Source organism: Lissotriton helveticus, chromosome 5_1 (assembly GCF_964261635.1).
Source record: "Lissotriton helveticus chromosome 5_1, aLisHel1.1, whole genome shotgun sequence".
NCBI classification, from domain to species: Eukaryota; Metazoa; Chordata; class Amphibia; order Caudata; family Salamandridae; genus Lissotriton; species Lissotriton helveticus.
The window spans coordinates 1,693,336,873-1,693,354,184 of record NC_136065.1 but is presented as its reverse complement, the minus strand read 5'-3'; the positions used below and the strand labels follow the sequence as shown (position 1 = coordinate 1,693,354,184).

The following is a 17,312-nucleotide window of genomic DNA, read 5'->3' as shown; positions in this document are numbered from 1 at the left end:
GAAGACGGTAGTGTAGTTCTCTGCAGTGCGGGGCACTACGAAAGCTGAGATGGGACTTCACACACTACTGCTACTGAGAGGAGGGTGTGTGGAGCTCTGAGGTGTGGTGGCTCCTGCGCGTGGTTGGACGAGAGACCAGGTGCTGCCGGTGGTGCCTCTGTGGCAGCCTGTCGAGTCTGACAGACCTTGCCCGCCACAGGCCTGCGGTGCTGGGGAGCCCTATAGTGGTTGGTTGACCGCCCACTGCTGAGGCAGGTGCAACCTCGGAGAAACCTGGTGAGGCGACTTCCCTATTTGATATGCTGGGGTGGGTGTGGTGTGAGCATTACAGGGGATCTGACATAACTTGAAGCTGAAATACACGCACTAGAAATCCAATTCTTCACAGATTGGAGTGCCTCCACTCTAGCTAGTGTAAGAAGAAAACTTAAAGAATATGAGGATGCAGTACAGAGGGAAACACATTATTTGAGCAGAGAGGCCCATGCGCAACGGTACAGTGAGGGTGATAGACGCTGGCCAACATGCTGCGGAATCCGTGGGCTAGTGACTATATTATGGAGCTGCAGACCAATGACAATGAGGTGGTGACTGGGATGGAGGCGGTTCAGGAGCAAATAACCAATTTCTACTCCTCGCAGTATAGGTCCACTCAGGCTGCTGTCCCTCCAGACATTGATTAATTTTTGGATTTGGAGCAGGTACTTGTGGTTGGAGGACAGACACCACAGGTTCATTGGTGAATTGTTCACAGAAGAAGTCGTCGTAAAGGTAATAAATGCAATGCTAAGGGACAAAGCCCCTGGCTTAGATGGTCTTACAGCCGCATTTTATAAAGAATACTCTTCCCCGCCGGCTCTGCACCTTCTTGAATGTATGAAGAGTCGATGGCTAGGGGTGTGTTACCGGCCTCTCTGTGAGAGACGCTGCTTGTCACTATTAAAAGTCGGACAAGGACCCACTGCGTTGCAATTCCTATAGACCTTTATCCTTGAATAATATGGATAATAAGATCCTCACTAAGCTGGTTGCTTCCAGGTTGCTGCCCCTGCTGCCTCTTATAGCTAGACCAAACCAATCGGAGTGTGTACCTGTCCTCGACATAATGTGCCACCTCCATATTCGGTAACCAATCTGTGCAATGCGGATGAACAATGTTCTCTGGGTTAAACAGTAGGTTTTTATTACTTGGTGTCGGGACTTCGGATGTGGAGTGGTGAGCTTTATGTTTGCATTTTGCCGCTGGCTTCAGATCACCGAGGGGGTTATATGAATTTTTGAGGGTGTGGGGGACACAGACGTCAAGTCTGCCACTTGGGGTGTTGAAACTGCTGAGATCCCCAAAGGGCCTTGAGAAGGCGTGCTCCTATTTTGTGTTCCCCGAGGACCGAAGTGGAAATTTGCGAGAGGAATTCTGTCGAAGAAGATCCCACCCCCTCCCCAAGAGGCTCTCTAGGTGAAGCCTGGATAGTTGGTTATGATGTCACAAGGTAAGAAGCCCCCAGAGGGCCCAAAACACTCACACCGTCCATAGCGGAACAATGGCTGTGTAAATGGCCTCAGAGCCTTAATCAGGGCCCTATTAATGTAATCGTGCACATGGGTATCCAGTGCCTCCACCAACCTCTCTTCCATTTGGTGCTCATAGGGCACCTCAGCAAATTCCAGGCATCATTACTCCTCGTCAGTCTAGTACGCCATTTTCGTGAACTGGTGTCTGATTAGTAAAAGAAAACCACAGGGTATTTATTTGAATGAACGTAAACTCATAACTATATGTTGTCCCCATCTGCTTGCAGTCATCTTTGAAGTTTGTATTGTCTAGGCACCTTTCTGGACCCACCATCCAAGGCTCTTCAGTACACTTAGATATGTTTTGAAATACCAATATTGGGTCCCAGGTAACTCTTGCACCCACACAAATGTTTTGTGATGACCTTCAGTGCGATACATGACAGAGAATCGTGACGCCATCATTATAATAATGGCGAGTATAGCAACTAACTATTATTTTCCATAGTCTGTGAATATAGAGAAAGCTTCCTCCTATCCAGAACATTATGTATGGAGTTTTTCGAAATTGGGAAAAACATGTAGGTATAGAAAAGTGGAGAAGACACCCCCAGGAGATGATACACTGATAGTTTTTTATAAAACGTACATGTGCACTACTAATCGCACTGTTAATGTAGTGAGTGCAGTGCCCATGAGTGGGGTGAGTATACTTTAATTGGGTGATACAGTCTTTTATCAAAACTGTGTTACGATATTTTATATGGTTGATGAGAGAAAAGGGTTGTTGTAACCATTAACTGCCTTTCTCTAATTCTATTTTAAAAATTGAACTGTGATAACGTGTTTTTATTTCTTAACCACTTCTCCCTGGGCACTTATTGACTTTTACTCATGTGCTGGGCATCCCCGCGCAGCGGATCTTAGCGCTGCCGCGGGTCTCAATTCTTCTTGCCGCCATTACCCCATAGCCCACAGGCCACGCCCACTACCGTCAGGCCAGGCCCTCCCCCTCTCCTATAACAGATGTGCATCTTCCGGACGCGCAGGGGACGAGAGCAGCGGGCGCGCCTAAGGCAAGCCCGTCTGCGCCCGTCCGCGCCAGGACGGGCCTAGGGAATAGGCAAAATGGCGAAAAACTTAGCTACACCTCCATGGAACTCCGCTCCCTACAATACTCTTGCCTCCCTAGCCTAGATCCCGCCACACGATCCTGCCTAACGACCAATAACATTTGTCGTCCCCAGCCAGCCCAGACCTCCTTTGATAAAATACTCCCTGCCTCTTCTTATTATATCAGCAAAAGCCTGGGATCTAATGATCTCAAGCTCCGCTGCCTATACTTGAATACACGGTCAATGGTAAAACACCAACTGGATATCTTTTTACTCCTTAACTCAGACAGACCGGATATACTACTTATCACTGAAACCTGGCTTACTCAAGACTCCCTACCGGATGTACTAGCAGCTCTTCCAGCTGACTATTACATACTGGCAGTGAATAGAGATTCAGGAAAGCAAGGGGTGGCGTTGCTGCTATCATTCATAAAGATCACAAGTTCACCAAATTATCCTCTTTGGACCTACCGGATACCGAAAACCTCTTAATCAAATCGGACACTGATAAGGGAACCATGGTTTTGGCATTGATCTATCGACCTCCCAAGGCCATGCCCACCTTTCCAGTCTCCCTGAGTGAGCAAATGGCTGGCTTAGTTGTCAACTACGAAAAGGTAATGCTGATTGGGGATTTGAACTACTGGTTCAATGACCCAGCGGCAGGACCCCAAGCCATCGAACTCTCTGAGCTCCTCCTCCACTTGGATTTCATTCAATCAGTCCAGACCCCTACCCATGAAAAAGGACACATTCTTGACCAGATCTGGTCCCACAATATCCCGCTGTCTACCCCGATGGCGACCCCATGTATCTGGTCTGATCATCATCTAATCCAATTCTCCTGCAATCTACACGACCAGCCAAAGGCCTCCATCCCCATAGGAGGGGTAGTAAGGAAATGGAGATCATTAAACAACCAAGACTTTCTGCATTCCCTGTCAAATTCAATTCCATCTCTCATCCATGATATTAATCTCATGGAAAAAAAACACACTGATTGGCTCTTAGCAGCCTGTAATGAGCATGCTCCGCTTTCTAAATTCTCCCTCGCCCGTCGCATTGATGCTCATAGGTGGTTCACGGCAGATTTAAAAAAACAAAAATTGGAACTGCGCCAATCTGAGAGGAAATGGAGACACGGGTACTCCGACGAGGACAGAGCGTCATACACAACTGCCCGTAGGAACTATAAGAACTCCATTTTAGCCTCTAAAGCAGCATTCTTCTCCGATAAAATCTTGAACGCACAAAATAAATCTAGAGAAATTTTTAGGGTCGTGAACGATCTTTGCAATGATGCAAGAACCTCCCCCCCCCCAAATCCCCACGCAAAAGCTCTGCAATCAACTCAATAATTTCTTCAAGGATAAGATAGCCACCATAAAAGAAAGTATCCCGGATAGGCCTAGCACTCCGGCCATCGAATACACCCACAGAAAGCCATCTGAATTCGAGATTTTCCCCCCGATTGACCAACCTAGGTTAGTGGAATTGATGAACCGGGTAAAGTCTGGCTCACCTAATGATTGCTGCCCCCGTATGTCCTAAGAGACGTTTATTCAGCACTCCCGTTAGGCATACTCCCCATTTTGAACGAATCCCTAGCACAGGGAATAGTCCCCACCTCATTTAAAAATGCAACGCTGGTCCCGCTAATCAAAAAACCTGGCGCCGAACCGACAAACCTTTCTAACTACCGGCCCATTTCCCTCCTCCCTTTTGGAGCAAAGATCTTGGAAGCCCACGTGGCCAGCTGCATCTCCAACTTTATTGAAACATCGGAGTATCTGGAGCCCAACCAAGCCGGCTTCCGCCAGGCGCACTCACCCGAAGCAGTGATCCTCGCAGTCCTGGACACTATGAAGTCCAATGCCGACAGGGATATACATCAGGCCTTGGTGCTTCTAGACCTGTCGGCAGCATTCGACACGGTGGACCATACCATCTTATTACACCGTGTCGAACAAGCCGGTCTGCGAGGCGCGGCTTTCGAATGGGTGAAGTCATTTTTGAGCAACCGGACCCAGGCAGTTAAACTTGGGAACTTCACCGCTCCCAACTTGTCTACCACCTGTGGGGTGCCGCAAGGCTCTTCACTGTCCCCCCTCCTGTTCAATCTATATCTTAAACCTCTGTTACATTCCTTAAAAAACAGGAGAGTTACGATTTATAACTATGCTGACGAATTGCAGCTAATTTTCCCACTGGACCTAACTGACTCCGCCGTGGAATTCCAGGCAACCATGCTGCACATCCAACGGTGGATGGAGCTGAACCACCTAAAACTCAATCCCGGGAAGTCCGAGCTGGTACTCCCGGGCAAAAGCTCGATCAGCTGGGGCCCTCATTTTTGGCCGTCTACAATGGGATCCCCTCCCTCTCCCTCTCCCTCTCCCTCGGTGAAAAGCCTCGGGATCATCATTAATTCTGATCTCTCTCTGAAAGGTCAAGTGGGTGCTGTGATCTCGTCCAGCTTCCATCAGCTGCGCAAGATCAGAAAAATTCCTCATCTACTTACTCACTCTTACTCATTCACGTGGTACTCGCCCTGGTCCTGTCTCGACTAGACTTTTCAAATTCTATTTATTTAGGCCTCCCCCTGTACTTGTCCAAACGCTTGCAAATGGTGCAAAACCAAGCGGCCAGATTAATTTTCAAGAACCGCGGTAGGAGTTCGGCGAAACCACTGCTGGCCACTCTTCACTGGCTACCCATAGCCCAACGGGTAATATTCAAAGTAGGTTGTCTGGCCTTCAAGGCTCTTCACGGAAAAAATCCCATGTTCATCAACAATTTAATAATTAAACATGAGCCAACCCGCAATCTTCGCTCTGCCCATCAGTCCCTTCTCACTCTACCCCCCGTTAAGCAGAAACGCCAAGGTGGGTGTCGTTTCGCTTTTCTCGCCCCAAAGGTGTGGAACTCTCTCCCCCTCCCGCTTAGGAAATGCACCAATCTTATGGAGTTTTGGGGAGCCTTAAAGACCTGGCTATTCAAGCAAGCCTCGGGATAGTAGCCTCGAAGACCTGGTTACTCTATCTAGCCTCGGGATAGGTTTATTATTTCTATCTTTCCTCATCTCCAGCGCCATGAAACCCCTGGGTGCCCGCGCGCTTATCAAATTTAGAATAACAATCGTAGGAAGCTCAAATTGAATATGGACAGACAGATATGCGAGCCTTACGCCTCACTGGTTTTTTTGCATGAATTATACACACTATTAAAGGAGGGAGTTTTGTAACCCTAAAGAAGACCGTACACCAGTAGAGGCGATAAGATTTGGACAAAACATATTGGCAATCAGAATGGTTGGCTGACTCATTGCTGTAAGAAAAAATTGTTCCACTAAATATGATGTTTTGATATCAAGGGTACTCGTGAATAAAAGGATACTTTTGGGTGTACTCTTAGATATTTTTAAACTACACCTGAACTCCTGCATTGTCCTGTTTACAAAAATATCCAAGAACTCCCTTCAGGGTTGAATCCACTGAAGTGGCGCTTTCCTAATTCAGTGTGGGTGGCCGCCTACGATGAAGCTTTCCACAAGAAATTGTTGGTGAGACGACCCCTACAATATTGTATTTGATGTAGACCACCTTTAGGGCCATTTATCTGAGCTTCAACAGTGATAGGAAGGACACAGACCCAAGCACCTTTTTGTGAAGTATAGTTTATACAGGAGGACGTGCTTGGGGGATCCTTTCTCGGTCTCTACTTTTATGCTAAGAATATCCACCAGAAAGAGTATTACCCATGGCAAAGTAACTTGTTATTCAGATACCAGGCCCTACAGTTACATCTACAGGGCTTTAGCCAAGTATGACATTCCTCACCGTATCTACAGTGACTTAGCACAACTCCTGTGGTGGCCACAATATCTGCAGGGTCTAGCAGCTGCTATGTTGGATAATTCGTCCGTCAGTTCATTCCGATCTTGAGTTAAAGAGTTCACATTGGCAGTGGGTATTTTCCTAATGGGCTGTCTTATCATTACGAGTTGAAGATGCAGTCTCTCAGATTTTGATTTTAAGGACACAAGTTACCCGTTCCACATACTCTAAGTGATGTTCCCGTACCTCTGGGAGACTGACTGTCATGCAGGTTTAGAAACACCCTGGATCACTGCAGCTCTTCTGAAACTGTGAACATAGTGTGATGGTGTGAATTGTACCTTCATACTCATGTTCCAGATAGAGGATATTGATCCACTCTCTAAAGATTTGGGTGGTTCCTCTTCGATTGTAATGTTATGGCTGGAGTGCTGACATAGTCCTTGTGCAAGGTGATGGCTCTCACAACAGTTTGTGATGATGCTAGTCCCAAACAAGAGTTTCCAAAACATGGGCACAATGTGTGTGAATACTCTGCGTGTAGCTGTCAACACCCTTCCTGATGTAGCAGTAGGGAAGGGCCACAAAAGAGCAGACCACATTCTTAAAAACAGAATATACTGACTCTCCCTCCCCTCCTGTCCTTACTGTCAACCAGATGCCAGTGCTCAGGGAAAGCTAATCACCAATCCCCTGCGAAGGGTAGCCCCGTCTCCATCCTCCCACTAGTCAGTGTCTAGATTCCCCTCTTCAGCTCTAGGAATGCAGGCAATACACTTCCACTGTCTGGGGAAGCGATATCCCACCCTCGGTCTTGTGGCCATTTCAGACTTGGGCTTATCCAAAATGGATCCCACTAGCCCAAGCAATTAGACTCTCACCACATAACGGAGTCTTGCTACCATTCTTTCTTTAAACACTCTCCCTCGACATGTTCACAAGATGTCAGCGCAAGTGTACGGGTGTGCATCTAAGCAGAACTTTGCCGAATGTCAGCCGGTAGGCTACATTCCGCCTAAACCAGGACAAAGTTCTGTTCAGTATTATAAATTCACAACAGTTGGTATGCTGCCACCACCGCTTCAACAACCCAGGACACGGACATTATGGACATGGTGTGTGTCAATAAAAACGGCCTACTTGGGGTGCCCCTCCAGGTCACAGAACAGGTTGTGGACCTTAGATTCTCCATCAACAGGCCTAGGCCTCAATGCACATTCAAGATCAGCATGCCAGCAAAAAAGTCAGAGCCCCAGTTTCACACACAGTCGCACCATTCAGGGCACATTCGTTTCCCAACAGATAATGATAATGATGTGGACACCTTTATGGTAGCAATCTGACTGCTTAGTCATCCCAGCAATGGCATTACTACTGTCCTAGATAAACCGATGCTCACCTCATTTAGGAACAAACAGCTTCATAGATGTGGTGGGGACGTAATTGCTGGTTCTCTCCTGAACTAAATGCTATGAAATTAAAGTTTCTCTTAACTTAAAGGCAATGACAGTTACATATTTCCCCAGAATCTAAATTCTACTATGTCAGTCATATTTCTGGATACAAAACCAAAATACAGGAGGCAAAGAAAATGTATTTCTCTGAACAAAATACATCCGCCTCAAATCTCTCCAAAGAGCTCTTTCTCACTGTAGGGGAACTCTAATGTCCCTGTTCCATCCTTCTAGGGAACTTTGTGATGGAGTGACATAATTTCAGAAATATAAGAGCTGCGAGTCGCAATGGGGACGTTTCTCCTCCAGTGAAGATAACTGAGTGCTCTCCTCCAGTTCCTCTAGTCTGTCATTGGATGGAAACTATCTCACAATCCTGTCCCTCTGGCTCTCCAGCTCATTTATGTACTGCAAGCCCGATGAAACTTTTCTGCACTGGCCTGTAGGAATACCTCTGTTATGCGCCCACCCCTCCCTCAGTGATGGTACAGTTCCGGAGAACAAAAAAACTAGCAGTGGTAAAATCATTGTCGGAAAACACCTTGCTCAACATGGAGAACCATAGAAGTTCTCAACCCAGCTACTTATTACATTATTTAGGCAAATTACTAGGAAGACGTCTTCAGCCATCTATGGAATTGTTCTGGAAAAAACCCAGATTGTTTGCTGCTCTCCAGACATGATTTAGACCCGATCACAGAAACGAGGCTGTGGTGATTTCTGTACTGAACAAACCTACGCAGATTGGTGGACACCATGGTGTTGGTGCATTGCTTTATTTAGATCTGTCTGCTGCATTTACACACCACACTAATCAAAACCATTGAAAGGATGGGGTTTTCTGTTCAAGTACTAAAATGGTTTAAAGTTTGGATATAATCCATAGCTTTCCCCTTTTATTCCCATAGGAAGAACCCGAGAGGGATGTCGCTCCTCTGCTATTTAATCTGTACATTTGTCCCCTGTTGAAACTACTTCATCAGCAGGTACCGCGATCATATATGTAAGCTAGTAGCACACAGATTCTTTCTTTCCTTTCTATTGATTTTCAAGCCAAAAGGTGGCGGACTGTTGTTTTTGGAATCCTTCCATTTTTGGATTCTCTTCTTCATTTTCCTGGTGTCAGTACATCTATGACCATAGTTTATAAAGCCGCCTAAGAGAAAGCATAGCCATTCTGACCTTTTAATTCTTTAGAAGTCAGCACTCTTCTCACCAACATTTTTGGTGAGTACCTAAGTCTAGATTGGTCTATGACGAGCACTTTGCATTGCTGCACCTAAGCGCTGGAATTATGTGCTTTTGTATGTATAGTTTGCCTATCTTTTTTCTGAAAACATGATTTTTTAATCAGGTTTTTTTAGTGTGTAGTGCTCTGAGTAGCAAATTAGGATGTGTTGCTTCTGTAGCGCCAAGAGGCTTATGCCTATGTGTGATAATAAATACTTGTTAACACAACCTAATGCGTATTGACCAGCAGGTATCTCAAGAGGGAAGGAACAGAGGAAGTTGGTGTGTTGTGAACGTTGTGGGAAGAGAAAAGAGGTGAAAGAGAAAATCAGGTTTTTGCAAGTTCTTTTTTGCTCTAGAGATTTAATTGGGTTAGGTGGGGGGCTTGAGTCTGAATAGTAGAGTTGATAAGTGCCTGATGTAGTACGGAGCATGGTATTGGCTGTTGTGGATTTTGACGCAGCTTTTGGAGTAAAATTATTGGGGAGCTGAAGGAGGGAGTTGAGGAAGGTGCTGCACTATTAGAGCCTTGTTTGTTCCTATTACACCACCTGCAGATGGTTGATTTTTAGGTTTTGCCTGCACAGCGCTTGCCTGTACTTGTGAAATCTATTGTATTAAATAAATCCTAAAAGGGACTTATATCCCGCCTTCACTTCTTATTGGTCCTTGTGCTTGTCACTTTACTTTTCCACGTTTCTATTGATTGTATGCGTTCTATTTCCTGTTCTTAAGTGTGTATTTCTCTACTCTTCTCTGCCAGTGTCGTGGGATCAGTGAGCTGTTATCTCAATGGAGATCCTTGACCGTGCCATTTATCTGTTCTCCGTATGAAAATCACCGCTACATAGGGCCCTCGAGGCACAAGGAGGGGCTCACTTGAGTGCGTTCGCCATCGCGTGCACTTCACTGCCTCCCCTCCCCTCAGGGCACAAGCAGGCATCCACACCACTACTTGTTTGTTTTATTTCCGCCAATGAGGCACAAAGCACAATTGCTGATGAGTGACACTTTAATGAGTAGGAGTGTTGGGTGGAAGAGTTCATGTCTGTCATGTGATCCCTGTGAGTATTATTTGCATGTCGAGACTGATGACAGTTGCCCCTTATTTTATAGAATATTGTCGCTGCGTCTTGGCGTGCAGTGAAGTGAAAAGTAGCAAGCCATGTACGCATGCGCACTTCAGGATTTCAAACTACAGATTTAGAAACCGGTCACTTCAGTGTCTCCTAAATACTTATCCCAGCTATTTCCTGCAAACGCAGCTCCTCACCCCTCACTGCATTGCTCTCCTAGGCTACAACAGAATTTAGCTCAATACATCTCCCACACGCATTTCTTCTGTCACAACTTTCGGATTAAAACCCCTTTCCGAGCAACAGTGGTATTACCATGCACGCAGGGCATGTCCTCAGTCATGTATGAAGTGTCATACACTGGGTTGGGTTTGCTCCAGCTTGTCACCAGGGGTGCCACAGGACGGGCAGTGCGCGGAGTCCCAGAAGGTTCAGTCATTCCACGCATTGCCTGCAGCCTTGGGCAACAACTGTTTGATGGACTGCCACAGAACAGCTAAGAAGCGTCACTGGAGTGAGTATAGGGCACAGGCCTCGCAAACAACTTGACATCAGAGCCACCCCCAGGACAGGTGGCCAACCGGCATCTCTGCTCAGCATTTGTTTTAAAATATTTACTAAGGTAGAGGCAATTCTGTGTGCAGGGCCTTCTCACCTCAAAATGAAAGCAAGTCATATATGTGCCATGTGTGCTCACAAGCAACCATAAAATACACCTGCATAAAAAGCTTAAAGGAATTTGGGAGAACCTCTATTTTACAAACATTAAAAAAGGACAAAATGATTTCATAAAGTGTCAAAAGTGAATTTCCCATTTTAGATCTGGGCATGACATCGCATCTCTTGTCTACCCTATGTTATTAGCAGAAATAGGGATTCAAAACTACCACAAAGAAGGGCTTTGTCTGTGCCCACTTGCACTTGAGTACAACAATTTATATAATCTCTGTTAGTCCATATTATGAATGCTAGTATTTTACTTTGTGTAGCGTAATTTTGTATACATTTGAATTCATGATGTATGAAAGCACTTTTAAATATGTAATTTCAGAATACCAGGTGTACAAACATCCTTTCTGCTTTATTTAATGGACCACAATGATGCTCTGTGATAACCTGAGGCTCTACAGGGTTGACAATAACATGACAACTGCCTTGACTCTTGGTGCACTAATTGTTTGTTTAAAAAGTATTACTTTTAGTAAGTACTTCTCAGTGCAGTGCTATCATGTGACATATGAATGTCAGAGCTTCACATGGTATAGAAATACACATGTTGCCTGATGTTTGTTGCATGATTTACATGACAAACATTTTTAGGGCTCGGTTCGTGCCCAGGCTCTAAGATTCCAGCATGACCCTTGGCTCAGTTCTCCCTGCAAATCTATTAGCTGTCTTCCTCTTCTGACAGGTTGTCAAAGTAGCTTAGCGGAATGGACTGGATGCAGCCCAGAGTAATTAGTTACATGTGGCTAAGATTCATTCAGACGTCCAAGCCATTATTTGTTTTTAGGGTTAATGTCATTGCCAGCCGTGAGTCCTATAGCTCACTGTGCCACAGGACTCAAGCAGCTCCTCGTGGATTCTCAGCCAGGCTAAAAATTGTCTGGGTTTGTTGGTGTTATTGGTCGGCGTCAATGTGGTCTGTTAGTTCAGCAGAACTATTTGTATGTAGGCGGACCAGTGTTGATTTCCATTTCCACATCTGGAGTGCTACAGTGGTTTATTATTATTTTTTAAGAAAAACAATGCACTAAAATGATGCCTAAAGTAAATACCGGAGGCTGAGATTCATTCAGACATTTACCTATCACTTTTTAGGTTGAGCTTGCCAGACAGCACAGCTGTCTGGTTAAAAAAAAAAGGCATTGTGTTCCGACTAAGAACATAGTGGGTTGTGTTTGAAAAAGGCATGCTGGTCTTACCAAGAACATACAGCCTGATTCATCAAGCTAAATTGCACTCGCAAAGGGCAAGATTCTCAGAATCTTGCCTTTTGCGAGTGCAATTTTTGCATTTGGGATTCATCATCCTAAATGCAAAATTCGCTATTAAAGAATTCGCACATTTGCGAAGAATTGCATTTAAGGAATCTCTATTTGAGATTCCTTAAATGCAATTCATGAATCATTTTAAAATTGCGAAATTGCAATTTCGGGCCGCTATTTACCGAGAGGTCAGACCTCTCGGTAAATAACAAAAACTTAGAAAAATGCATTTAAATGCATTTTTCTCAGTTGCATGTTACACACACACATGTCCTTCGGACATGTGTGTGCGCAACACCAATGTAGATTACATTTCAGGGGTGCTACAGGGTGTCCTTCGGACACCCCTGCACCCTTGAATTCGCATCCTTATTTGCGATTAGCTAATTGCTAATCGCAAATAAGGAATAACTCCCCATGCATTCCTATGGGCCTGTAGGCCCATAGGAATGCATGGGGAGTTATTCCTTATTTGCAATTAGCAATTTGCTAATCGCAAATAAGGAACATGTAGGAATCGCAATATTTTTTGCAATTCCTACATGAATACCGTTTTGCAAGTCCTTAATAGCGATTCCTTATGATTCGCTATTAGGGGCTTGCAAAACGGGAGAATGATGAATCAGGCTGATAGTGGCTTGCAGCCTGCCTATTGCAAATTTGCGTCATACTGTGAACATCCTTGGCCTATTTATGGCCATTTCCCCCTGGAATTGCAGCATACACATGTGGCAAAATTATAGCATAAATGTGTCCATACATAGCATAATGGTAGCTGGCCCTGCCAAAATGTTGGCCATTCCAGACACATTGTGCCCAGCACGTATATATTGCATTTTGCAATAAACAAGTCATAACACTTTAACGGAATTGCAGTAACTTATATTGCACAACTTCTCACCAAGCTGCAACTTACAACAAAAAAACAGCTTATTATTAACCCCTTTGCTGCGGGGGTTATTCCCCCGCTGTGCTGGGGGGAAGGGGGGGCGCACAGCGCCCGCATGCTCATGACGAGCTCAGCTCGCCCCTGTGCTCATGACGAGCTGAGCTCGTCACAGGTGCATTGGCTCCCGTGGAACGTTCAGCACAGCAGGGGAATTCTCCCCGCACCTGAGCGTTCCACGGGCCATGACGATCTGAGCTCGTCAATAGCACCGGAGTGCCATTGGCAGCATGGGAGGGGTTAATCAAATAGGCAAAACCTAATGCATTTACCAATGCTTTTTGTTTTTGTTTTTTGTAGGGGTGAGGGGTTGGAATAAGAAACCAAAAGACGCGAAAGGATGTTAGTGGTATGCTTACCATTGTGCTGTTAGTGTGAGTGGCTAGAAGGAACTTGCTGAGGAGTAGTAGAAGAGACGGTAGGTAGGTGTGCAGGTTAGTATGGTATTTTGCAAGCCTAGGCCTACACGAGGGTGAGGGAGAGGTAGCTTGTCTGCGCAGGAAGGGTGTGCAGAGGGCGCAGGAGACGGGTGAGGGCTGGGGTGAGGTGAGGACAAGAGGGAATGTGTTTTTGGAGTGGGGTCAGTGTGTGTTGTCATCTGGTTGGTAAAGAGGCTAGGAGTATAGTAGGCATTAGGAGGGAGAAGAGTGCTTGTTGATACAAGGGAGGGAGTGAAATGTTAGAGGAAATGGTAACATGATGTGGTACAACAAGAGTTAAAATCATGGGTGAAGCTGGTTGTTAGGAAGGAAGAAGTGAGATGACGTAGGTAGTGAGGATGAGTGAGAGACTTTGTGCTTGTGGAGTTTATGTACAAGTGGGAAGGCTGTTATGGGGTGGGGATAGGTGGCCTTGAAGAGTATGGGGGAGCAATTAAGATGCTGAGTTGGGTATGAGTTTAAGGTTGTGTGAAGAGGCAGTTATCACTCGAAGGAGGGAAATGAGTTATGAGAAGAAGGGGCAATTATGTACACAGTTGTATCTTCTAGATGTGTAAAGAGGTCATTTATTTTGTATATTACCTCAATCCATCTTGTGGCAATTTGTTCCATTCTTTTAATAGTCTATGGCTTATCTCATTGTAGACACTGATCCTTGCTTCCTTCTGTCACCGTGCACAAGCCTCTGCTCTGTGTTGCCTTTGGCAGGAGATGTTGATGGCCTATATTCACCTTCTTGTAACAACAAGAGAGGATGGGAAACAAGAAACACTCCTATTCCCCTCGGGCAAATATCAAAATAACAACAGAGGAGCGTCACATCAAAAATGACTACAGGATAGAAGGAAAGTAAGCAAGTAGTCTAGCACACCGTCTAGGATGCTCACGAAAAAACCTTTTACGGTTGATTTAAAAAGCCCTAACTCACCGACCTGGTCGGTGACATGCTTCATCATCGGGCCGAGTGCCACCCCGGTGTGCTGCAACGCCAGGTTACTGCAGAGCTGGTTTTTTGTGAATGTGAAGTGACATAGAGTGAATAATAAAATGTCACAATTAAGTCAAAAAAGAAATGTTATTCGTATTGCCAATTGGACAAGGATAAAAAAATAGAGGTGTAGGATAAGGGACCAAAATTAAAGGTCCGATTTTATCCTAATGCAAGGTCAACATGTTTCAGCCTATGTGAAATGTTATATCAGGCATTCGTCAGGACCAGTGGATTAAAAATAAGTGACTATGTGAGTATGTGGTGTGAAACCCCGGTGGAATGGGCACGCTAAGGCCCACCCTAGCCTGGGGTTATAAGTGTGAATATATATAAACAGTTTACCAAGATTCCAACACGTTGGAGTGGAACCGACTTTATTAAATGGTGCTAGAATTCAAGGCACCATGGATCTCGGGAGGGGGGTGGTAGCAATATGGCACACCGCCCTGTTAGCTAGGCACCCGCTTGGTACCTGCATTGCCCTTATATGCCGGACCCCGAAGAACCTATATTCACCTTCCCCTGTCAACCTTTTGTCTCCTCTGCAGGCCGGCCGATCACGAACTACACTTCCCTCCGCTATGTTGTCTCCATGGTCCCCTCCATTGCCTGGCTAGCTCGCTTCATACCGGGGTTCATCTGCATCCCCAAGTGGGTCCTCACCCTCTCCGCCAGCAAGTTCTAGCCAGTGAGCCTGACCTGCTCTCAAGAACTGAACTGTGGCGCTGCAGCTAGGGGTGCTGAGGGCGCTGCAGGACCACCTGATATCATTGAAGGTGCTCAGATGAATAATAATAAGCAACAAAGAAGCTTTTAATTGAATTTTCTTTCAGATTTTACTTTGGGTTAAATGATGGAATGTCAAAGATCAGGTAGTTCTAACTTCTGCTAATTGTGTTAACATGGCAACGAGTTTACTTTTCTGACTTCTAACCACAACGTGAGTGCATAAACTAACTTTCAACTTCTGATACACTTTCTAGGTTACAGGGAAGTGTGGAAGAATACGACCACTGTATATTGTATGTTTTCTAACAAATGTTAAGACTTTTTTTTATTCCTTTGCAAATTAAATATGTGAAACCAAATGAGCAACAGGGCAGTACAAATAAGGCACATCGTCTCTTACTCTGGAAGTGCAATGGAACAAAGTATTTGGTAGCACCAAGACACATTAATTTTACTGTGTGTGATTCCTACTAGGTAAAACCAAATCTGATGTATGGCCCTGTTTTCATTTAAGCTTAAACCCATTTCAGACTTTCTGTATTTTGTATCTTAGGAGCAAACTTAATGTTATTTGTATGTGATGCCATTTACCCATCAAATGACACAATGGTAATAATTAGAGTGTTGCGAAATGTGGTGAAACACAATTCCCCCCATACAATTCCACCTGCTCGTATTTACTTTTGATTATGAGCTTAGCTGTAAAACTGTGTTTGTCATACGACTTTATTGCATTATTAACAAGCTATGAAAGGCCCTGCCATAATACATCCCATGTGATGCTGGTGGTGAAAGCACAGCTAAAAAGTCACCAGCGGATGCCTTACTAATTTAACAAAAGACACACAATTTGATGGACGGAATGCAGAACAAATCATAACATTCACCCCCAGTCAAAAGATCTGGGTTGAATCCATCATTCTTTCTTTCTTTCCTTTTACGAGAGGTGGGTTGTTTGTCCTACACTGATTTTCTCATTCATGTGGGTGTCTACGTCGGCCTTAATTATTCTGTATTTTGGGGGGATAGGTCTTGCAGACGGAAGTTAAACCGCGCTGTTTAGCACATTGTGTATTCTTCTTTACATGCTTAACTATGTTGACGTTATAGACTCCTGTGTATTTGATTATCTACATTGCCGTATTCGCTCATCGCCTACTGTACTGTGCTCTAAAGTATGACACCCTATTTTTGTAATGCCTCCTCTTGTTTTCTTCAATAAAAAACTTTATTAAAAAAAAATCCATCATTCTTTTGCTCACCATGCCACCCCAGTTTAGACCTGGCCATATGCAAATTAGTTTTGACCCTGTGCCTCATGGGAACAGTCCAGCCTGAACTGCCAAGCCAGGTCCTCCCTGGACCGGGAACAAGCATCCTAGGACCAGTTTCAGGGTTTCACTCCTCATCAGCCAGGATTGGGCAGCTCCACACCATGTGATGTTATGTTATGTTAATTTATTTATATAGCGCACAATTACCCTGTGGTGTCCTGGCGCTAGCTCAACTCTACTGAGAGACATTGTGGCAAGGAGAGCAGGTGTGGCTGTGTGGGGTTTATTCCTTAAAAAGCCAGGTCTTAAGTTGCTTCCTGAAGGCTAGAAGGTTTGTGGAGTTCCTCAGACTCCACGGGAGGGCGTTCCAAGCCTTGGCCGCCCCTGTGATAAAACTTCTCCCTCCCCATGAAGCTTTCTTCGTGGGCGGTATGCTCACAAATTTAGCTCCTGATGAACGAAGGGTTCTTTTGGGGTTGTACCATCTGAATCAGTGGGTCAAGTACTCGGGACCCTGGCCATGAAGTGCCTTAAAAACAGTGCACAGTGATTTGAATTTCACACTTTTCCTAATGGGAAGCCAGTGTAGCCTTTTAATTTCCTTGGCTACCGATGTGAATTTAGGGGTGCCTGCCACCAGCCTTGCTGCTGCGTTTTGCACGGTCTGTAGTTTATTCAGGTGTCGTTCTAGGGTGTTTAGATAGAGCCCATTGCAATA

The 17,312-nt window shown here is 45.1% G+C and overlaps 1 protein-coding gene across 2 annotated transcripts in view; it reads left to right on the top strand.

Moving 5' to 3' along the window:
- Positions 1–16,562, top strand: part of LOC144755743 (dehydrogenase/reductase SDR family member 1-like) — a 183,262-nt gene extending 166,700 nt beyond the window's left edge. For both annotated transcript variants that reach the window (XM_078644949.1, XM_078644948.1), the window contains exon 9: positions 15,140–16,562. In XM_078644949.1, the coding sequence (XP_078501075.1) occupies positions 15,140–15,276 (137 nt within the window). In that variant the 3' untranslated portion in view covers positions 15,277–16,562. The remainder of the gene's footprint in view (positions 1–15,139) is intronic.
- The last annotated feature ends 750 nt before the right edge of the window (positions 16,563–17,312 follow it).